Here is a 23,935-nt window from a genome sequence, read left to right as displayed (position 1 = left end):
TGACAGCACCCTTGGTCACGTTTCTCCATTTTCTGTTCACCCTATGTCCATTATCCACTGGAATATCCGCGGCATTCGCGCCAATCGGGATGAATTGTCGATCCTCTTACGATCCTACTCGCCGGTCATCTTCTGTCTTCAGGAAACAAAGCTGCGTCCCCATGACCGCTTTGTTCTCCCTCATTTTCAGTCCATCCGATATGACCTCCCCTCTGTTGAAGGCACTCCAGCCCATGGAGGACTCATGATTCTGCTCCATGATACTCTCCATCATCACCCAATCCCCTTAAACAGTTCCTTCCAAGCTGTCGCCGTCCGTCTTTCCCTTTCTGGATACACGTTCTCTCTATGTACGGTATACATTCCATCGTCTACACCAATGGCACGAGCTGATCTCCTTCATCTTCTTGATCAGCTTCCACCCCCCTATTTGCTGGTTGGGGACTTCAATGCCCACCACCCGCTTTGGGGATCTCCACATCCTTGTCCACGTGGCTCACTATTGCTAGACGTCTTCCACCAAGCGGATCTAGTCTGCCTCAACACTGGGGTCCCCACATTTTTGTCTGCCTCCACGGCAAATTTATCTCATTTGGACCTTGCGGTCGGTACTGTTCCGCTAGCTCGGCGCTTCGAATGGTTCGCCCTTGATGATACACACTCGAGTGACCACTTTCCATGTGTTCTTCGACTGCAGCCTCAACTGCCATATATGCGCTCGCGACGCTGGAAGTTTGCCCAAGCCGATTGGACACTTTTTTCGTCTCTAGCGACATTCGATGACCGTCGCTTTCCCAGCGTCAACGATGAGGTCACACATTTTACCGACGTTATTCTCACAGCTGCGGAACGTTCAATACCACGCACCTCCGAATTGCCCCGGCGCCCCCCAGTTCCTTGGTGGAACGAGGCATGCCGGGACGCAATACGTGAGCGGCGACGTGCTCTTCGCATTTTCCGTCACCATCCAACTTTGGCCAACTGTATCCGATATAAGCAGCTCCGTGCGCGATGCCGTCGCGTCATCCGCGATAGCAAGAAGGCAAGCTGGCAATTCTTTATTAGCTCATTTAACACCTTCACTCCCTCCTCGGAAGTGTGGAGTCGGCTTCGACGGTTCTCAGGCGCGCCTAGTTTCTCCCCGGTCTCTGGGCTCACTGTCGCGCATGATACCTTAGTGGACCCCGTCGCAATATCTAACTCATTGGGTCAGCACTTTGCTGAGATTTCGAGCTCTTCAAATTACCCGCCAGCGTTTCTCCCGAAGAAACGTGCAGCGGAAGTGCGACATCTTGCTTTCTCCTCTCAAAATCGCGAAAGCTACAATACTGTTTTCTCCATGCGCGAACTCCAACATGCACTCTCTTCTTCTCGCTCCTCCGCCCCAGGACCGGATGGTATCCATGTCCAAATGTTGCTGCATTTATCAACCCATAGCCTGCGCTACCTCCTTCGCCTTTATAATCGAATTTGGACCGACAGTAGCTTTCCCAGGCGATGGCGGGAAGCTATTGTCGTTCCCGTTCCGAAACCTGGAAAGGACAAACATCTCCCCTCTAGCTATCGCCCCATTTCTCTCACGAGTAGTGTCTGTAAGGTTTTGGAGCGTATGGTGAATTACCGTTTAGCTTGGTGGCTGGAATCCCGCAGTCTTTTAACACCAGCCCAATGCGGATTCCGACAACATCGTTCTGCCGTTGACCATCTTGTTGCTCTCTCCACTTATATCATGAACAATTTCCTCCGGAAACGCCAAACGGTAGCAATATTTTTTGATCTGGAGAGAGCATACGATACCTGTTGGAGGACAGGCGTCCTCCGCACACTGTTCTCTTGGGGCTTTCGAGGCCGGCTACCCCTTTTTCTTCGCGAATTTATGGCAGAGCGCACATTTAGGGTGCGGGTGAACACTACTCTATCCCGTACTTTCTCCCAAGAAAACGGGGTACCCCAGGGCTCCGTGCTGAGTGTTGTACTGTTTGCCATCGCCATTAATCCAATTATGGATTGTCTCCTTCCTGATGTCTCGGGCTCCCTCTTTGTGGACGATTTTGCGATCTACTACAGCTCTCAACGGACCAGCCTTCTTGAAAGACGTCTTCAAGGATGTCTCGATCGCCTCCACTCGTGGAGCATCGAAACCGGCTTCCGTTTCTCACCCAGTAAGACCGTTTGTGTTAATTTTTGGCGACGTAAGGAGTTTCTTCCGCCCTCCTTACATCTAGGTCCTGTCAACCTTCCGTTTTCCGACGTCGCTAAATTCTTGGGTCTTATGTTTGACAGAAAACTGTGCTGGTCCTCCCACGTTTCCTATCTTTCGGCTCGCTGTCTGCGTTCCCTTAACACCCTCCGTGTCCTGAATGGCACCTCTTGGGGAGCGGACCGAGTGGTCCTTCTCCACCTCTATCGCGCCTTAGTGCGCTCGAAATTGGATTATGGAAGCATAGTCTACTCCTCTGCTCGGCCGTCTATTCTTCGGCGTCTCGACTCTATCCACCACCGTGGATTACGTTTAGTGTCTGGAGCTTTTTACACCAGCCCTGTGGAAAGCCTTTATGCTGAGACTGCTGAACCTCCGCTATCCAATCGGCGGGCAGTCCTTCTGAGTCGTTATGCTAGCCATCTGTCTTCCATGCCTGCTAATCCAGCCCATGACCTTTTTTTCGACGCCTCCCTTGATGTCGGGTATGCAGGCCGCTCCTCCTCCCTACTACCCCCGGGAGTCCGCTTCCGTCAACTGCTCCATTCTCTTTCCTTCCGCTTTCCTAAAACCTTCTTGACAACTTGGGGTACAGCACCGCCTTGGCTCCGTCCCTGGATTGACTTGCTCAGAGACCTATGTCAATTTCCCAAGGATGGTACCCCTACACTTGTTTACCGTCGGGCATTTGCTGCTCTATGTGCACAAATGACGGAAGCCACATTTATTTACACCGATGGCTCGAAAACATCGTTAGGTGTAGGGAGTGCCTATATTGTTGGCGACACCCCAAATCACTTTCGGCTTCCCGACCAGTGTTCGGTTTATACTGCGGAGCTTTACGCTATTCTCCAGGCTGTCCACTACATCCGCCGCCATCAGCGGATACAGTACGTAATCTGCTCAGATTCTCTCAGCTCTCTCCTAAGTCTCCAAGCTCTTTACCCTGTGCACCCTCTGGTCCACCGGATTCAGGACTGTCTGCGCTTGCTCCACCTGGGGGGCGTCTCGGTGGCGTTCCTCTGGCTCCCAGGACACGCTGGTATCTGTGGAAATGAGGCGGCCGATATAGCGGCCAAGGCTGCAGTCTCTCTTCCTCGGCCAGCTATTCAGTCTCTTCCGTTTACCGATCTACGGAGCGGTTTATGTCGCCAAGTTGCTCATTTATGGCATGCGCATTGGTCAACACTTCCCCATAATAAATTGCGGGAAGTGAAAGCCCTTCCTTGCGCATGGACCTCTTCCTCCCGAACGTGTCGTCGGGAGGAGGTAATTTTAGCTAGACTCCGGATAGGGCACTGTCTTTTTAGTCATCGACATCTTTTAAGCGGTGATCCTCCCCCACTCTGTCCCCACTGCTCTCAGCCGTGGACGGTCAGACACCTTTTAATTGAATGCCCCTATTTTAATCCGTTACGCTCCCGTCTACAGCTATCGCCTGATCTATCGTCGATTTTAGCAGATGACACGCGCTCAGCTGACCGCGTTCTACAGTTTATTAGTGACAGTGAAATGACGTCAGTCATTTGAAGCCTTTTTTTTGGGGGACAACCAACCCCTTTCTATAGTGGATTTTTAAGCATTCCTTCTGCCTTTAGTTTCTCAAATTTTATGACTTTGTTCCCATTGCTGCTGATTTTAAATTTCGTTTTTTTCCTATTTTCTACGTCACGGGCTGGGCGCTAATGACCATAGAAGTTTTGCGCCCTAAAACCACAAACAAAAAACAAAAAAAAAAGTCTCTCTTGAAATTTCAGAATGTGAACTCTTCCCTTTTCGTTAAATAATCCCCTCAAAATTTATGATAGCTGTAATTGATGAAAATGTCGATGTAAAATGAAGAAAAAAAAAAATTATTTTAATGATGAATTATTTAATGACTTGCTGAATGCTCTTCCTGTTTAACACTTGCTATTTATTGCAAATACCAAATCTAAATTATATAGCGTTGACAGATGGAGCTGCTTTGAATGTAATTACATTTTGTTTTTCTGCTGATCATGTCACTTGGTGTACACCCTTTTGTGAGTTCAAATCTGAGATCATGTTGTTCTGCATTTGCAGTCAGTGTTTGATCATATTTTTGTTTCTAATTGAAGCCAAATTAGTGTCTCTCATTAAAATAAATTGTGAGGTTTACAAATTCATCATAAAATCTAATTCTACATATAGAGATGGCATCTTCAACACATCATATTTGACCCAATGCTCCCATCCACAAACCATGTGGCCCATAAAATGCTGAAAAATTAATTTAGTTATTGATTAAGCATATCCATATAAAGACTAACTGGCGAGAACCACAGACAACTGATCGTGCATTGGTTGATTACAGTGAGGCGTGGTACACAACCTTATTTGGATGTTTCAAAATTGCAGTGTTCATCTGAAAACCCAGCAGGAATTGCACAACTTTGGGGGTGCAAAGACAGTTCATAGCATAATTCATCATCAGTTTTCAGCAATGATTTTTCAGACAATGTTATCATATGCATGGTATGCACCATAAAATAAATATTTTAAACTGTATACCAAGACCTGTTTCTACCAAATCTTTCTAAAGAACAATGTAGTTGCTTGAAGACTGCATTCACTACATGTTCTTGGTGCCACGAGTACTTACTTACTTCGAATGTTTATATGCCAAGTACCACCCATGTAATTGTTCAAAGAGAAATGAGGACATGAAATAGAGTTAGTGAAAAAGTCATCACAAGGCAGCCGGGGCTACAATCTTAATTCCGTACTAATCCAAGTTGTTTGAGAAATTTATTTACCTACTTTGTTGTTATGCCTTATTGATTACCTTATTAACCAGCTCCTATTTCTACCAGTTTCAATATGGAAAAAATATAAATTAAAAATCTGCAGGGTGCATTTACGAATGAAGCCAGACGCTCTCCAGCCAGATGCCTTTTTCACAACACCAGCAATACTTTCATTGAAGGGAGTTTATCTGATGGATACGTAAGGTGGAGTCATAAGTTTCTTTCCTCAATTTCTAGGAAAATACACACTTGTGATTGCCACATACAATAATGAAAATTGCTCAGTTTTCAGTTGCCTGTTGATCCCATCAATTTTGAGTCTACTATGTGTAATGAAGTTCAGGGATTGTTTTCTCAAAAATGGAGCCATGTTGACCCAAAATATCTTAGTCTTTCATTTTATTTTGTACATAATCTATGTGCCAACTGTGAGTTCAATCAGTTAGGCATGTCAGAGGTCTCCCTGTTGTCGTCAGGTAAGAGTTGAACTAAAAATCTGAAAGTCTGAGGTTCCTTGTACGTCCTGGAATTTTCTGTACTCTGCCACTTCTTTCAGCCCTGGTAATAAATAGTGCAATTGTACCATTGGTAGGAATCAATACTAAACTGTAATCCCCTTAAAAAGGCTAGGTACATCAGTCAGTTTGAAAGTCAGAAGGTGACATACCCCAACAATGCCATATCTAATAAAGCATTGTAGTGTTCAAACAAATCTTTGGGGTAAAGACGGCTGTACTGAGTTAATCAGTGGTAATATTATTTTCAAACTGTTAAAGTTTTTTGTAATGCAAGCTTAATGAGGGAATAAATGTGACGTGAAGATGGTATTAATTATGTTTGGTTGCTTAAACCAATATCCAAACAAATCTCATGAAGCTGCTGTTAGTGTCTCTAGCAGCTTCAATAGTCATCTACAGGGAGACTGAGGACATATGTTGCACACTATTCTTATTGTACATTTTTGTGTCGTGAATATCTTACGTATAACTGAAGAACTCCCCCAGAATATTATTTTGTCTCGTAATAATGAGTGGAAGTCTCGCTACATGTGTAAATTTAAGTCCTTCATTTGTTTGTTTCTGTATATGTGGGATAATCCCAAGAACTACTGTACTGATTTTGATTTGGTTTTTACTAATATGTAGACTGATTTATGAGGAAGGTTTGTGTATGTAATTTGTAAATACGAGGGTTGGAACTTCAATAGTGGCAACTATTTATTCACAACCAATACTAAAGAGTCACATGTTTACACCTGTTACTGTCCTTTAGTTACCAGCAATGTGTAGAACCCATTGCCAGCAATGTGGAAGGCATAATATACCATTACCAGAGCCTGTTCTGTTGATGGTGTCAATGGAGCGCTCTACTGCCTGTCAAATCTCTGGAACAGTTCTGAAGCGAATGCCTCGAAGTGGTTCCTTCATCTTCGGAATCAAATCAAAGTCACAATAACTTAAGGCCGGAGAGTATGGTGGATGGTACAGTACTTCCCAGTCCCATTGACCGAACAGAGCAGCCACAGCTTGCACTGTATGTGCCCGTGCATTGTGGTGCAAAATGATGGGTGGGCTGCACAGAAAGTGTCACCGCTTCCTTAGCAAAGCAGGTTGCAGGTGATGCTCCAAAAACGAACAGTAACACTAGTTAAGTCCTTGTAACTTTGATTTGATTCTGAAGATGAAGGAACCACTTCATGGCATTCGCTTCGGAGGTTCGACACACAGTAGACCGCTCCATTCTCACCATCAACAGAACAGGCTCTGCTAATGGTATACTTACACCTTCCACATTGCTGGCAGTGGGTTCTACACAACACTGGTGACTACTTTGAAGGACAGTAACAGGTGAAAACATTAACTCGTTTGTATTGGTTGTGAATAAATAGTTGTCACTATTTAAGTTCCAGTCCTCATAATTTGAGCAAATTGGCTGAACTATGATTAATTTCTCAATGCCCCTGTGAAAACAATCTAGCTTTGATTGAAAGGAAACAGAAAGCTGAAAGTTGAGTCATCTGCTACACTGCTGATAAAAGTTTATACAAATGAATCAAAAGTGGATTCCTTGCTGAAGTAGTTTGTCAGACATGTTTTACTTTTTGTAGGAAAAATTAAAAACACACAGGTGTTGAGTTTGCATGTCTTTTTTTTTTTTTTTTTCTATGGAGTTGTTCTCAAACGATAGCTTACAATACTTTGAAGTTAGGTAACATGCTGCCTATTGTTCAAAGAATGTTCGAAGACATGATTCTTTGCATAGCAGGGTGAATAAGACTGCCACAAAGAATTGAGGCAATGAGTCTGAAGAATGAATCACTGAGTACTAAGGTTACTCCTTCCTCCGTTAATTGCCAGAGTTTGAGCCGTATTCTTTCTTCAAACTCTTTGAAGCTTTTTGTCTGTAATAGAACCTGCCTTATTCTGGCCTTCTTGATCAATTTGTTTTATCCGTATTTTTATGTTTAGCATACTATGACCACTTCCATAGTCTGCACCGGGATAGCTCTAGAAATACGTGACTGAAGTACGACGACGTTGGCACACCAAAATGAAATTGATTGTATTTATGACCCTAACACCAGGAGAAATCCATGTGTAGTGACGTCGTGGATGATATTGGAAAAAGGTGGACATGTCATTGTCCACAAAAATTCCAGTAACTGCTCCACTCAATACATTCATTCCTCACTCCCAAGTCCTAAACTTCAACCACAGGTCTAATGTGTCCATTGTCTATAGTCTCATGTATCTTCACATTAAAATCACCCTGGATGAGTGATATTTCCATTTTAGGTAGCTTTTTCATTGCATTTTCCTGCAACTTACAAAATGCATCAATTTCTATGTCCAAGGGAGCTGCAGTGGGAGAATAAACCTAAATGATGTGATACTGCAAGGAGAAGCTTTCATTTTAGAGGAGATTATTCTATCAAAAATGGGCCCTTAACCCATGAAAGCCTTACAGAGGTTCTTGGGAGTCACTATAGGCCATTCCTACCCACATCCAAAAAAATACAGTGTTTTCTTTACTTGAGACAAGAAGTGTTCCCGTCCTTTCCACTGTGTCTTGCTGAGTCCAAGTACACCTAGATCATGATGATTCATTTTTCTCTCCATGATAGCAATTTCAGACTGCCATCCTTTTAACGAGTCAGCAAGTTGGTCTAGACTGATCTACTGATCTGTGGATTCCCAGGTTCCTATCAAACCACCTATCCCCCCCTCCCCCCTTTCCCCAGAGGTCAGACTACAGGCTTATTCTTTTCTGTGCACAAATAATATTTTGGCACTAAGAGCCTGAATGCTCCTGGTCCAAAGGATTATAGGCAAATACTAACGAAAGTATCCTCTGTCATGGTGGTAATTAATTTTGCTTTGGCTCACAGTGAATTTCTGCAGCAGGGTTTAGGATATTAAGGTTTGTGCAGTCTGCTATTTGTATTCTTAGAACAGACTGACTTATTCTGAAGTGCTAATAAGCATATTCAATAACCTGTATACTGTTTAATACGTTGGTTTGAAACAGTCTGAGACTCTTCAGTAGTTACTTGGGTGACTTGGTGGTTATCTGTCACTAATCTCTTCTTTCACCTGTGTCATTGTTTGTTAATGAGAAAAATGCCACACTGCACCATGATTTGGCATCAGTGTTGTCACACAATTGGCTAAGTAAGTCAGTTCAGGAAAGTAAGAACATACCACCTCCAACAGGACTATGCTTTGTAAAAAAACTGTGGTGTTCAAACCAACCTTTCAACTTTTAGTTAATCGTCATATATGAAATTTTGCTAGACAGCTGCAAAGTGATTTTTGAAACCATAAGAAAACAAATTGATTTAGATCAGGCTTTTAGAGGGACAATGGATCCAAAAGATTAGTATTGCTGTGAAGAGGGAATGTATTTTAAGGAGTTGTGTCTTAAGTGTAAGAACTGGCAAGTTCACACATGGCCACATTTTTGCTGCGTTTGAGTTGACATATTGAGTTTATATTTCACAATTTCCTTAGATAATGTATTGGGTCCCAACATGCAACATAGCAGTAACCAAAAGATAATTAAAAGTCTAAAATTTTAATTAGTGGTTGGAAACAACATTAACGAATAGTATTTCTTGCTCTTGTACTAATTTAGTGCCCACATGTGGTGGTGGTGGTGGTGGTGGTGGTGGTGGTGGTGGTGGTGGTGGTTCTATTGTAGTTGCTTCTAAAGTGCTTGTAATTGTGTGTTTCAGATAGTGGAGACAATGTCATACACGGATAATGTTGCTAACTTCTTAGGCAGCTTGGGTTCATTTTATGATTCGGTGCCTGTTGAAGACCTTGAGCTTTTAGTTGGAAATGTTATCGAAAGAATACGTTCACAACCTGGTTCTCCTCTTAGTGGATCACCCTTTGGTATGTTTTAGTTAGCTGCCACACTATTTGTCAGTTTTATTTAAATTAAAGTGCTTCTTCAAATAGAATATTTTAAGTATATAATTTAAGCAAAAATCTGGAAACATGAGTGGTGGTGGTTGGTATCAAGATTTTGAGCTGCGATAAAAGTAGTTCGTGCATTTTGTTTCAGTAGTACTGGCACTTTTTAATTCCAAAATTGTCACTTATTTTAACAGTTGCAAAATTAATAAATACTGCAACACTAGAAGATATCCGCAGTTATATGTGTGGAAACGAACAACATACTTTGTACACAGTGATTGCAGTGTAGATACTTTTATTGTTCCAAAATGACTGGTTTCAACAACCTAATGCTATCATAATATGATCTTACAGAAATTATTATAAAATTTCCATGTTACATCACGTGAAGTCAAAGCATAAGACACACCCAATGATTCATATCATCCATGCATATAGATGGCGAACAGGACTCTCCCTAGCTTGCCACACGGCACTATGCTGTCTGCGTTCTTCATTTCCAAACATAATGTTTGCCCCACAACACAGCATGTGTACCTTACAAAACTACCTGTGTATTTCTTTATAGACCTTTTTGATAATACACTGTTGTGGATGTGCGAGGGAATAGATGTTTGCCTAATCCAATATTCATATTCTCTCTCTCTCTCTCTCTCTCTCTCTCTCTCTCTCTCTCTCTCTCTCTCTCTCTCCTTACATGGTGCCAGCTGGAGTGTGGGTGCTTATTGACTGACTACTCAATGCTTCTGTTTTTTCAGGAGTAGTCTCCTTCAATCCAAAAGTAATTATATTTTACAAGAACTTCCATATAACATATATCAAATAAGAGTTGTTAGTATATTAACAGTAGAGCTGTGCATGCTGTTGTTTTTGTTGTTGTTCTTAATAGTATCATGAGGGATTTTCATATAGCATACTAACATGTAGGCTTTACCTCATAGCCTAGTGTGTTGTTAATATATTGATTTTTATTTACAGTTAATTCTATCGCTACAAGGATAGTCAATGATATCTTCCTGCCAATGTGTGCAGAACTTTAGTTTTTTTTTTTTTCAAATTTTGTGAGCTGTTTTCAAGTACAGGCAGAACAATTCCTCCCCTGTCCCCTTATTCCTCAGTAACTGCTGGGGGAAGGGGGGGGGGGGGGGGGAGAAGCAGCTCATGTCAGAGCATTATCAAAATGGACCTACACTTTTATCGCCACAAATTTGTTCATTGTGCACATGTCGAAGCTTCAAAATCAGCCTATATATTGTTTCACTTCTGCTAGTGGTTTCTGCATGAATCCGTATTAGAAAATTTTGATCCACAGTGATCTGGATAGACGAGGCCATTTTTGGCCTCTCTAGTTGTATGTTTTTGCAGACTATATGCTATTGCACATCACAAAATCCTCATCAGTATATAGATTTAGTGATCTGTGACTTTGTTTCATGAAGCTTGTTGATGTTCACCTTCTGTAGCTAATTAATAAGGTCATTCGCAATAAATAATGACTTAATATCATATGAATTGTTACATTCGTTTAATTTATTGCTTTAAACTGGATATGGGCAATTGTTGGTGACCTGTGGGTCTGATTCACGTACTTACTCAAGGTCTCGGACAGGCTCGTCACTTGATGTGTCAGCAGTGCTCCTAGTGTATAAACTCAAAACTATAGCACCTGTGATGTTAATGTTTATGAATGGCATGTCTTTCCCAACACTCTGCACCTGCGTATTGTGCCGGGGGGAAGTAGAGTTACATCACTTCTGCTTTAATGGGCCTCATCTCGTAACTCAGTGCTTCACATGACATAAGAGTGGTTTAACAGAGTTTTTCAAGTGGTTACATGACTGTACTCACTAAATAATAACACAGAGTCAAGCAAACTACGTGATGTTTACAATTTCACTCCTGAGCACACAGTAGTGTACACAGTGCCTGTTTATATACTTCTGCATTAAAGAAAATTTAAAGCTGGTAAAATAGTAAGCTCTTCTGGTTTAGGTATTAACACAAGAGACAGGAAGATTAGGAGGAACAAAGATACACTAGGCAGTGAATTAAGTTTAACTAAGAGCTGTATAATTAGAAAATAGCAAAATTATTTTTACTACTTGATGGGAGACCAATTTAATGTGCATGAGGATTTCCAAAGTTTGTTAAAAAGTTTCTAGAAAGTTAAATTTTCAAATTATAATTAACAAACCAACAGGTTATTTAAGTGGAATTGTAAATTTTCGGTATTAGAAAAATCAGGGCTAGAAAACTGTCACTGGATTTTTTATTTGTTTGTATTTGTATTTTTGAAAGAAGTACATTTTAAAATTCAAGCTTTCATGAACGTGAAAATTTTCAGTATGAATGTGCACTCGAAGAGGTACTTACATGATGACCGTGGGTGAATACCACATATTATTCTTACTGCTTGCTTTTGTGCAATCAATAATTTCTTTCTAAGTGATGAGTTACCACCGAAAATTATTCCGTAAGACATTATTGAATGTAAATACACAAAATATGTTAGGAAGTTGATTAATTAGTTTCCAAGGCTAGCAGTTATATGAAGAGCAGAAATAGCTGAACTTAGTTGTTAGTGAAGCTCAATAATATGCTTCTTACAGTTCTAGTTTTCATCAATATATACACCCAAAAATTTTGAGCATTCTGCCCTATTCACTGACCCCTGTTCATGTGCTACATCATTCATTGGTATGACTGTTTGTTGATATAGAACCACGAGTTCATCTAGGCAGTGAAAACCCCCATTTTTTATTGCAGATTACATTTCTAAGGCAAAATGTACCTATGTTTTGTTTGAAGCATTTCCTTCAATTTGCCGCAGATGGCACTTTAATCAGAGGAATAGAAATGGGTACACAATTGTAATTTATGACATGCTACTCAGTGGCCCTTCAATATAAAATGGCATGTGGAACCACACCTCCATGCTACGAGGATAGTAGAGGCCAGTATTTCATAATTTCTTGTTGGAAACCCCATTTGAAACACTGTATTTCTCCAGCAAATTGAACAGGGGACTACTTAATGTCCCATGGTGGCCATGGCTCACGGCAAACGTTACTCTACTTTCCTAATAAGAGTAAGTGTTCAAATGTAGTACTGCCAACTTTAGTACACTTAGTGATCCACTTTTCAAATGATCATATACAGGAAAGAAGCATATCTACAGGAATGTCAGAACAGGTGTTTCTGATGCAGCTGACCATGTCTCCATGGCGTGTTGGCACTTCCTGGTACACCGTATCTTTTAAATATTTCCACAGAAGGAAATCCAGTGATCTAGTGGGCCAATTAATAGGGCCAGCTCTACCAATCCACCAACCAGTGTAAATATGGTCTAATACCTCTTGCACTTCAATTGCATAATGCACAGGGCAGCCATCATTCTGTAACCACATAAGTTGTCGAATGTCCACGGCAACAGCCTGTTGTAGTACCAGTAGTTCCTGTTCCAAAAATGTTCAGTATTTTCATCCATTCAATGTACCATCAATAAAATACGGACCAACGAGTTTTTCCCATGATGTCACACCTTTTGTTAATCATCTAAGGACATTTGTCAACTTGCCATGTCCACCCAAGGGACTCGTAACTCTTTTTTGAGCATGTGTGTGGCTACCATGGGTCCCCAGCCTTTGCAGCATTGCTTCCTTTCCGTGCTGCATGCTTATACTTCTACTTTCAATTTCTCCCTGTGCCTCTCCATCGGATACTTTTCTTGGTGCCAACCCTGCTTGGACCTGGTTTATGATTCGGCTGCAAGTTTCTAGTTGCAGCATATTTTACAAGTTTTCATCAAATAAACACACAGTCCCTATTATTGGGTTTAACCTGCCACCAAATTGAAAATTGGTGGCAGGCCAAACTTCTCCAAAAGTGCAGGTTGTGCAGGGAAGGTCACCCAATGTGGTGTGTGCTCCATGTTCATGCATTTCCATCTGTGCACCCTTCCCTTTAATACAGTAATACACTTTAAACCCAGCACAGTTGCCTCACATTGCAGGAGGGGAGGGTTGTCAAATATCTGCATGGTGGTAGCCCCCTGACCACGCTGTTGGTGCTTGAGCTGGGAACTCCTCAGGCCTGCCAAGGAGAATGTGCGCATCATGACTGGGGCACTTGGACTTCGAGTAGTGGATTATTTGTCAAGTAGCAGTTGCTGGGTAGTGCCCATTGGGAGAACTCCCATTCAGAATGGGTGGCACCATGGCAGATCAGCCGCAAATGAAGTGGATGAGGTCATGTCCTACTGGTGTCCATATGGCTCGTGCAGTCTCTATGGAAGGATAGTTCTCTTTCAATGCTGAAAAATACAACCCTAAAATGTTTCCTTCCCTGGCTTCACCATTGAAGGAACTTAAGGCTAAGCAGCTAGCAGAGCAATACTCCCCACAATACTTGGTTTGTACAAGGACTGATGGTCATTCCTTCTTGGCCACGAGCCCTGTGCTCTTTGTGGAGAACTTAGAAGACAAGTTTGGAGAAGTGGCAGCCATCTCTAAAATGAAAAGTGGGCCAGTTTTGATCAAAACGGCATCCCCTGCCCAATCACAGGCACTCCTCACTTATAACAAGCTGGGTGACACACCAGTGATTTTCACTCCCAATAACAGTCTGAATTTAGTTCAGGGCATAAATTTTCATAGATACCTGCTCTTAAACTCTGACGATGTTCTACACGCCAACTTGGAGTAACAGGGTGTACATTTTGTCCATGATGTACGTAGGGGGCCAAAGGACAATAGGGTTGCTACCGGTGCCTTCATCTTGGCATTCGAGGGTGATTCATTGCCTGAAAAGGTCAAGGTGATGGTATCCTGATGTGATGCAAAACCATATGTTCCCCCTCTATGCACTGCTTAATGTGCTTGAAATTTGGGCACTTGTCTTTGCATTACATCACTAGCTTCATCTCTTTCTCCCCCATCTCCCAGCTGAAGACAACTCGCCTTCCTCTGGCTTCTCTCACCAGGAAGGAGTCCCTCAGGTCACTATCTTCAATGGTTCTTGCTGGTCTACAATTGGACACCAGCCAGTGGCTGAAGGAGCCCCAGGCTGCTCTTTGCAAGGCTTTGCGATCATCCTCTTTACCTGAAACTGATTCAGAGAAGCCCTTGCAGTCATCGAAATCCTCTTAACGATAGGAAAGACAAGAAAAAGTCCTCCAATAAGGAGGACATTCCAGTGGCCTCATGCCACCAGATCCTGCCTGTTCCACCGAGGCGGAGACTCCGGTGGCCCCTGAGGCCCCGGTTCGCTCCACACAATGAAACCTGGAACCTATGTATATTGATGTCATAACCCCTCAGACAGTGACAGCAGGTGACCGTAAGCCATAATCTGTCCTCTTGGTCCGTTCATGGCCTCACTGTACATCGACAACATTATTATAGTGGAATTGTAGCAATTTCTCCACTACCTGGCTGAGCTACGACATCTTTTAAGCACTTCCCCTGCCTTCTGGACTTTCCTTCAGGAGACTTGGTTTCCAGTAGCATGGACACCGGCCCTTCGTGGATAACAGGGATATTATAATAATCATGTTACCAATGACAGGATGTCAGGTGGAGTTTGCACATATGTACCAGAGACTCCATATAGTGAACTTGTGCCTCTTAATACACCTTTGGAGGCTGTGGCTGTTCGGTAAAGGCATTTCAAGATACTACCATCTGCAATGTTTACCTTTCTCCCAATGTTGAAGTGTCTCAGAACATACTGTTTGCATTGGTTCCTTGGCTCGCCCCCACATTTTCTAATCTGGGGTGATTTCAGTGCCCACATCCCTTTGTGGAGCAGAACCATGGTCACTGGCCACAATAAGGACCTTGAAAATTTACTGGTGCAACTTGACCTTTGCCTCCTGAAATTGGTATCCTCACATACTCCAGTGTAGCACACGGAGCCTTTTCAATTTCCATCCCTTGTCTTCTGCCACACATCTACTGGAGGGGTCAAGGATGACCTGTGTGGTACTAACAACTTCCCAATCTTCCTGTCCCTCCTTCAGTGTCACTCACCTGGACACTGCCCATATGGGCTCTCATGCTGACTGGGATGCTTTAACCTCTGCTATTGACCCTCACTCCCTGCCACATGGAGACATCAATAAGACAGTCCACAATACAACTGAACCCTTATTTCGGCAGCTGATTTAGCGATCACCTGTTCCTTGGGCCCACCCCAATGAAAAATATTATATTTGTGGTCCTCTGAAATTGCAGAGGCCATTTGAGATTATAGGAGGGCTCTCCAATGCCATAAGTGGTACCCATCAATGGAGCAGCCAATCACCTTTAAGCGGCCCCATGCCCGGGTCCGCCACCTAATGAAAAAAATGCTGGGAATGGTATGTTTCAATCATCGGACTGTGTACCTCTCCTTCACAGGTTTGTGCTAAGATCAGGTGTGTCTATGGATAACAGGCACCTGTGGGTGTGTCTGATATTACCTTGAATGGCACTGTTTACACTGACCCAGGCTCTGTCACCAAACATTTTGCACTACACTACGATCAAATGCCTGTGTCTGAGAATTATCAACGTGCCTTTCATGTCCTAAAACAGCAGTTGGAGCAAAAGAAATGATCTTTTACAACATGCCACCTGGAGCCATATAATGGTCCATTCAGCGAGTGGGAATTCATCAGTGTCCTTGCCCGCTGCTGTGATACAGCCCCAGGGCCAGACAACATCCACATCCAAATAATCAAGCACCTACCAGTAGGCCGTCAGCATCATATCCTTGCCATCTTTAACCACATCTGGAGCGAGGGCAAGTTCCCCACGCAATGGGGAGAAACCACCATTGGCTCAGTACTGCTCTAGGGATAGACAGTTATTGCCTAATAAGTCTTACCAATGTTTTCTGTAAGTTGCGTGAATACATGGTGAGCCGGCATCTGTGTTGGCTCCTTGAGTCTCGAGGTCTTCCGGCTCTGTCCCAGGGCAGTTTCCACCAAGGCTGTTCCACTACTGATAATCTGGTTTACCTGGAGTCTGCCATCTGAACAGCTTTAGCCAATCGTCAACACCTTATAGCCCTATTCTTCAATCTCAAAAGGCTTAAGACACCACATGACATCACGTTCTTGCTACCTTAAATGAGTGAAGCATCTGAGATCTGCTCCAGATTTTAATCCTAAAATTTGTGTCATGCAGTGCTTTCCAGGTTCGAGTTAGTGCTTTCCACAGTACCCCCATATCCAAGAGAATGGGGTCCTGCAGGGCTCTGTCCTGAGTGTGCCTCTTTCTAGTAGCCATCAATGGTCTAGCAGCAGCTGTATGGTCCTCAGTATCACCCTCCTTGTATGCTGTCAAATTTTGCCTCTACTATTCCTCCTGTAGTGTTGGTGTCGCTGAACATCAACTGCAAATGCACAGGCATGGGGCCTCACCCATGGATTTCGATTTTCTGCCACCAAGACTCACGTCATGCACTTCTGTCGATGTCGTACTGGTCACTCATGACCAGAACTATCCCTTGACGACCAACTGCTCATTGTGGTTGAGACTTATCACTTTTTAGGACTGATCTGAAATTATCCATTGTCAGGAATTCCCAATCTTCGTCAGCTTAAGCGAAAGTGCTGGCTGCACCTTAATACACTTTGCTGCCTCAGTAACACCAACTGGGTGCAGATTGCACCACCCTTCTGCAGCTTTGCAAAGCCCTGATACATTCCCACTTTGATTATGGTAGTCTGGCATATGGTTTTGCATTACCCTCAGTGTTTTGGACAGTGGATCCGACACACCACTGTGGGGTTCGGCTCGTGACAGGAGCTTTTTCAACTAGCCTTGTGAACAGCTTACTCCTGGAGGCTGGGGTTCCTCCATTGCTGCCAACAACAGCTTGACAATTATGCTACCAACATTCGCTGCTCCCCTAATCATTCAAACTACCGGTCCAAAAGACTCGGTTCATACCAAGACCCTCTGCCGCCAATTTTTCTCTATCCTTGGCACATCCCTTGGTTCAGAAGTCGTCTACATTTATGGATCAATGGTTTCTGTTTGTGTAGGCTTTGCTCATACTCATGCATGACATATTGACCTCCTCTCCTTGCGAAATGGTTGTAGTGTTTCACTGCAAAGTTGTTAGCCATCCCTCGAGCTCTTTGAGCATATCCGTTCCTGCACTGGTGGGTCCTTTCTCATGTGCAGTGACTCCTTGAGCAGTTTGCAAGCTCTCAACTAGAGCTACTCTTGCCATCCCTGGGTCATTGCTATCCAGGATTCCCTGTGTGCCCTTGAACATGAAACAGGCCTCCGATTGATATTACACTGTCAAGTTTATGGAATGGCTCACTCTGACTTCACCAAACTAACTATGGGTGATATAGGAGACTACAAATAGGTGAAGGTCCTCCATGCAGGCCTCTCTCAAGAACTCTACTGTCCTTTGCTGGCTCCGCATCAGCCATACTTGGCTGTCTCATGGTCATCTCCTCCATAGCGAAGACCCACCCCACTGTTGTTGTGGCACCCATTTGACGGTGGTCCACATTTTGCTGGACTGTCACAACCTAGCTACCCTGGGGTGGATTCTCAATATCCTTGACTCGCTACACCTGGTGTTAGGAGATGATGCCCCAGTGGCTGACTTTGTTTTACATTTTATTCGTGAAGCAGGCTTCTACCACTCTCTGCAAAGGAGAGCTGCTTAACCTTATCAGCCTCTTCTGCCCAGACTGGGCTGCATATGCCTGGGCTCAGTGGTCCAGCTCTGTCCTTACCCTACCTACTCTTTTACTCTTCTTCCCCCATCTTGTGTGGTCTGTTAGACTTATTCGTCTTTTGTCTCTGTGCGCTTCTCTTGCACTGTCCTTGTTGCTAGTCTTTCTAAGGCAGTTCCGAAGTAGAGTACCTCTGGTAAGTCACGGGGGCTGGGCGATGTATGTCCCCTCATTGCACTCTGCTTTCAGGGGCTTCCGGCTACTTCCTAGATGGGGCACCTTGCTTCCTTTATTCCACTGTCTCCCTTTCTTCTTCTTGTCCTTTACCACTGAAATTGGTAGACCTTGGTGGTTTTTGTCCCCTGGGTATTGCATGGTAGGCTGTCTGGTCTACAGTCGTATAAAGCTGTCTGTTAGAGGACAAAGGGACTGATGACGCAGTAGCTTGGTCCCTTTAAGCATCCAACCTCCAACTTGGTGTAACCAGAGGGGATTGTCTACACTCCAGTAATGCATGTTGTGCCTGTTAATGCTACCATGGTTTGTGAATGTAGACTCATCAGAAAATAATACCTCAGCAAAGAACATGAGGGTCGTTTGGATTTATTGCTGTGCCCATACACAAAATACTGACCGGTTATGGAAATCAGTGCTATGAAGTTCTTGATGCAGTGACGTGTGGTATGGTGATACTTATGAGAGTATAGTACTGTGACAATACTACCTACAGATGTACCAGAATTGCACTGTAATTGTCAGGCACTTATCCATGGGTTGTTATACACTGCCGCTACTCAGTTACTTCATTAGCTTCTCCTGTTATAAGTTTGCCTCATTTCTTTTTGAGAGTCTCTACAGTGTTATTAGACACAAAGGCATTCAGAACCTTGTAAAAGAATGAAAGAGAGTGAGCTCTCTCTGGAAAACGCTCAGCATACAAGGCAACAGCAGCCTCCCCATTTCTCCTACATCCTCTGTAAATCAGGATTATTTCAATTTTTTTCTTCTATGGTTACAATATTCACTTGGACATCTGTTCTCCAAATGATTGGCAAGTATGCAGGCAATAAATGCTGCACGAGTATTGTCTTGTTTAGAGCCGCTATCTGTTATACGTCTACACAATATGGAGCACCAGTCGTAGTGTACTGCATGTTGTGATACTTCGTAGTTCGCTCCATGGCCAAGGTGGTGCTTCGAGTAGTCCCCTGTTAGATATGTTGGAGGAATACAATGGTGTGAATGGTGTTTCCAATAGTAAGTTACCAATTACTGGACTGTCCTACACTTGCAGCTTTTAGGTGGACGTCATAAATTACGATTGTGTACCCATTTCTATTCCTCTGATTACAGTGCCATATGTAATGAAATGAAGAAAATGCTTCAGATAAAACTTATGTAGATTTTGCATTAGAATTATAATCTGCTATAAAAAAAAATGAGGGTTTCCATTTAAAAAACTAAACTCCTCCCGAACAGGCCATGAAGGCCCAATGGTACCGACCGGCCACTGTGTCATCCTCAGCCCATAGGCATCACAGGATACAGATATGGAGGGGCATGTGGTCAGCACACCATTCTCCCAGTCCTATGTCAGTTTCCAAGACTGGAGAGGGTTTCCATTAAAGATACCAAAATTGTGCCCCGCCAACCACGCGTGGAATGGTGTGGCAAGCCAAGTGTGGTATCATTGGATGTCCCCTTCAGAGACAAACAAATTGGAATTATAACTTTTTTTTATCCAATACATAGTGTTTGAGATATTTCAATTTCTTCAGTTACAATGAACACCCTGTGTACATCCTGGATCGAGAAACGTGTGATCTTGCAAACATTTTGTAGTTATACGAGGGGCGCTTGAAAAGTCTGTGCAAAAATAAAAACTACTTACATGTTTGGGGTAAACCTTTTTATTTATTTTTGAACATATTCTCCTTTTAGACTTATACACTTTGTCCAACGCTGTTCTAATTTGTTGATTCCTTCCGAATAATAGGAATTGTTCAAGTCTGCAAAATAGCTATTAGTTGTTGCAGTCACCTCGTTTGAATAAAATCTTTGTCCCGCCAGCCATTTCTTCAAATTGGGGAACAAATAGTAGTCAGAGGGAGCCAAGTCTAGAGAATAGGGGGGATGTGAAATGAGTTGGAAACCTATTTCCATTAATTTTGCGACCACAGCTGCTGAGGTGTGTGCTGGTACATTGTCGTGATGGAAAAGGACTTTTTTATGGTCCAATCGCCAGCATTTTTCTTGCAGCTCGGTTTTCAAATGGTCCAATAATGATGAATAATATGCACCTGTAATAGTTTTACACTTTTCCAGATAGTCGATGAGGATTATCCCTTTCGAATCCCAAAAGCAGTCGCCATAACCTTTCAGGCTGAAGGACTGGTTTTTCGCCTTTCTTGGCGCAAATTCTCCCATGGTAACCCATTGTTTAGATTGTTGTTTGGTCTCAGGAGTATAGTAATGTATCCATGTTTCATCCACAGAGACGAAACAATGCTTAAAGTCCTGTGGACTCTTCCTAAACAGCTGCAAACCATCCTTGCAACACTTCACACAATTCCGTTTTTGGTCCAGTGTGAGCAATTGTGGAACCCATCTTGTGGATAGCTTTCCCATGTCCAAATGTTTATTCAAAATATGTACTCATTCATTTGAGATCCCCACAGCACTAGCAATCTCACGCAGCTTAACTCTTCTGTCATCCATCACAATATCATGGATTTTATCAATTATTTCTGGAGCCGTAACCTCCACAGGGCGTCCAGAATGTTCAGCATCACTTGTGCCCGTATGGCCACTCTGAAAATTTTGAAACCACTTATAAACTGTTTTAATCGAAGGTGCAGAGTCACCGTAATGTTTATCAACCTTCTCTTTAGTCTCCTGAGGCATTTTGCCTTTCATAAAATAATGTTTAATCACCACATGAAATTCTACTGCATCCATTTTTGACAATAACTCTACTTCCTTGATTCACACGAATGCCAAACACAAAGAAATAGACCAATATGGCTGTAACTTGGTGTGAATTCTTTCCAAAGATGCTACTAACTGAACATGACCTCGATACGCTTGGTGGTGCCATCTCTCGGACCTTGGATGGACTTTTCAAATGCCCCACATATATTTCATATATAAATTTTGTAGTTTCTCTCAGGCTTGGTCAGGATGGGATGCCAAAGTCGGCTCAAAGGGTAAACCGTAAGAGCATAAAAATTCTTCTATATTTGTGTGTAGAATATGCACAATATGTAATAATAATAATAATAATATGGAAAATATGGACAGTGAGTGAATAATGAAGCTTGATGCTGATACCCTTATTGTAGTCTCTTTCCTCTTATGTCCTACCAATCTGTGGTGCAGTCACTAATAGGGTGACCCACAGCTTTATGTGGCTGTGATACATGGTACAACTTGAGAATTGAACTCTAGTTGGATATTGACCAGATTTCATTTATGATCATCTTCAGATGCTGCAATAGAGAAAAGTAAAGTTCAGATTAAGACCTGATACAAGCAAAAACATTTTCAGTAGGTCTACCTATGTGCTAAGTGCTATTGTCATACATGTGGATCACACCTATTCATCATTTGATGAAAAAATGAAAAAATGTTCATTCTTTGTCAACTAAACATAATATCTGAAATCAGAGAATTGTATACATACAGCTTTGTGTAATTTTCCTTCTCTACTCTCTGTGCCAGATGTCCACATCTTCTATAGGACAATCTTCACTTATGAAAACCATAAAGTATGACAATGGCATAATCTGCCAGCAGACTTAAGAGAGCTGCTCAGATAGTCTCCTAAATCATTTATATAGATTAATGCCAGCAAAGGGCCTATAAAATCACTTAGGTTTCACTAGATAACTTCCAGTCAGTTACAGTAAAACCTGATCAAAGCAGAACATGTACAATTCAGAAATCTGGACAAACTGTACGGATATTTCAGTCCAAATGCATTCAGTATACTTTTATATGCTTATTTTTTGTATAAGCCAGAACAGGCCTACTGCAGAAATAGAATGCAAAGTTTAAGACGTGGTTAATAATTCATTGTATGATGCAGAAAAAGTTCATTCATTACTACTGTATTACGGTATACCTTAGTTATTCTTGTCTATTCTCTCTCTCTTCCAAGACTGAACAGGTCTTGGAAGACCCTAATGGTACTGACCGACCGCCATGTCATCCTCAGCCTATAGGCGTCACTGTATGTGAATATGAAGGGACATGTGATCAGCACATCCGTTCCCTCGGCTGTTGTCAGCTTTTGTGGCTGGAGCTGCTACTTCTCAATCAAATAGCGTGCTCAGTATGCCTCACAAGGGATGAGTTCACCCCACTTGCCAACAGTGATCAGCAAACCAGTCAGTCACCCATCCAAGTGGTAACCAAGCCAGACAGCGCTTAACTTCGGTGACCGATGTTACCACTGAAGAAAGATCACTGGCCTTGTCTATACTAGGATGTTACTTTAACACGAAGATCATACAGCCCTGACAAAGCTATTCTGAGAAAGAGGTGATTGTTGTTCTATTAAACAATGGCTTTACCCGGCAAGGTCAAGCACTCCAAAGAAATGTACTACCTTCATTATTTTCTGCCAGATTCAGTTGACTTGTAGCACTTTCACTGACACCATGATGTTGAACAAAAAGTATGTGTCTCTGACTTATCAAAAAGACTGAGATAATTGAGGCAAGTGGGAAAGACAAACTGTGTGGTCAAAATGATGTTGCAATTAAAAAATGGTAAAATACAAATTTATAAAACTTTAAGAAACAAGGATAAGATACATTATGAATGGATGAAAAGGAACAAGCGAATGAAAAGAAAGGCAAAGAAGACAGGAATGAAGAAATTAATGAGGAAGTGAAAAATTTACATTTCTTCTGCATGCGCATTGTGAGGTGCTGAAAGCTTGGGAATACGGAGTTTAAGGTATCCAAGGGATGACTGGACAGTTTGAAAGCTAGACACAACATTGTGTGGAATGAAGTGTTGGGGAAGCTAAGGATGTGCGGAAAACTTAACAACAGAAAGGAAGACAATACTGCACAACCTAATTGCAAATTATGACCCGAAATGTGTGTTCAGTGCTGATGAAATGAGACTGTTTTATCATGCATTACCTTCAAAATCTCTAGCAATTTGAGGTGAAAAGAAGCACCGTTTTCCTCCTCTCTTGGCAGAAAAATACCGAAGGAAAGACTCACTATACTGCTGTGTGGAAATATGTTAGGTGAAATGGAAAAGCCACTGGTGACAGGAAATGCGGCAAAACCCTGCTCTTTCAAAAACACAGCTGTCGGTATGCTATCAGCCACATGACAATGCAATAAAAAGGCAGTGGTCTTATGGAAGAGTGGCTGGGCTCTTTGAATTGCAAAATGGAAAAAGGAAATTACCAAGTTCTCCTTTTCCTAGACAATGCAACCTGCCACCTGAAAGTCAAGTTATCGGATTTAACCAGCCTCACACGGTGACCAGAGGGTTACTTACTCATTCAAGTCCCATTATACAACCAGAATCTCTTTGGATTTAGTGCCATATTTTGAGATTTTTGTTGTGGAAACTTTCAAAAGCATCTTGCATTGAAGTCCACATTAAACTTCAAGCTTCTGTGAAACATCACCAATGTCAGAGATTTTGCATTTTTTAAATTGGGCATGAGTTTTATTGCTTCTGCAACAGTGTTGTGACATGTTTCATGTAACATGGTGGATCAGTTCCATCTTGTATCAACACTCGAGCGGGCACACCAATTTTCATAACGTGGCCGGGCACGTGGCATACCTTCCACACATGTAAAAATAACTGTCTTTATTATTGAGATAAA

General features: G+C 42.5%; 1 protein-coding gene across 3 annotated transcripts in view; it reads left to right on the top strand.

Moving 5' to 3' along the window:
- The window catches only part of LOC124555794 (acyl-CoA-binding domain-containing protein 5), a 149,994-nt gene that overhangs the window by 105,144 nt on the left and 20,915 nt on the right, over positions 1-23,935 (top strand). For all 3 annotated transcript variants that reach the window (XM_047129856.1, XM_047129855.1, XM_047129857.1), the window contains one exon: positions 9,203-9,365. In XM_047129856.1, coding sequence (XP_046985812.1) covers positions 9,203-9,365 — 163 coding nt within the window. The remainder of the gene's footprint in view (positions 1-9,202; positions 9,366-23,935) is intronic.

Source organism: Schistocerca americana, chromosome X (genome assembly GCF_021461395.2).
Source record: "Schistocerca americana isolate TAMUIC-IGC-003095 chromosome X, iqSchAmer2.1, whole genome shotgun sequence".
Taxonomy (NCBI): domain Eukaryota; kingdom Metazoa; phylum Arthropoda; class Insecta; order Orthoptera; family Acrididae; genus Schistocerca; species Schistocerca americana.
Note: the sequence above shows the minus strand (reverse complement) of the source record. Positions and strands in the feature narration are given on the sequence as shown.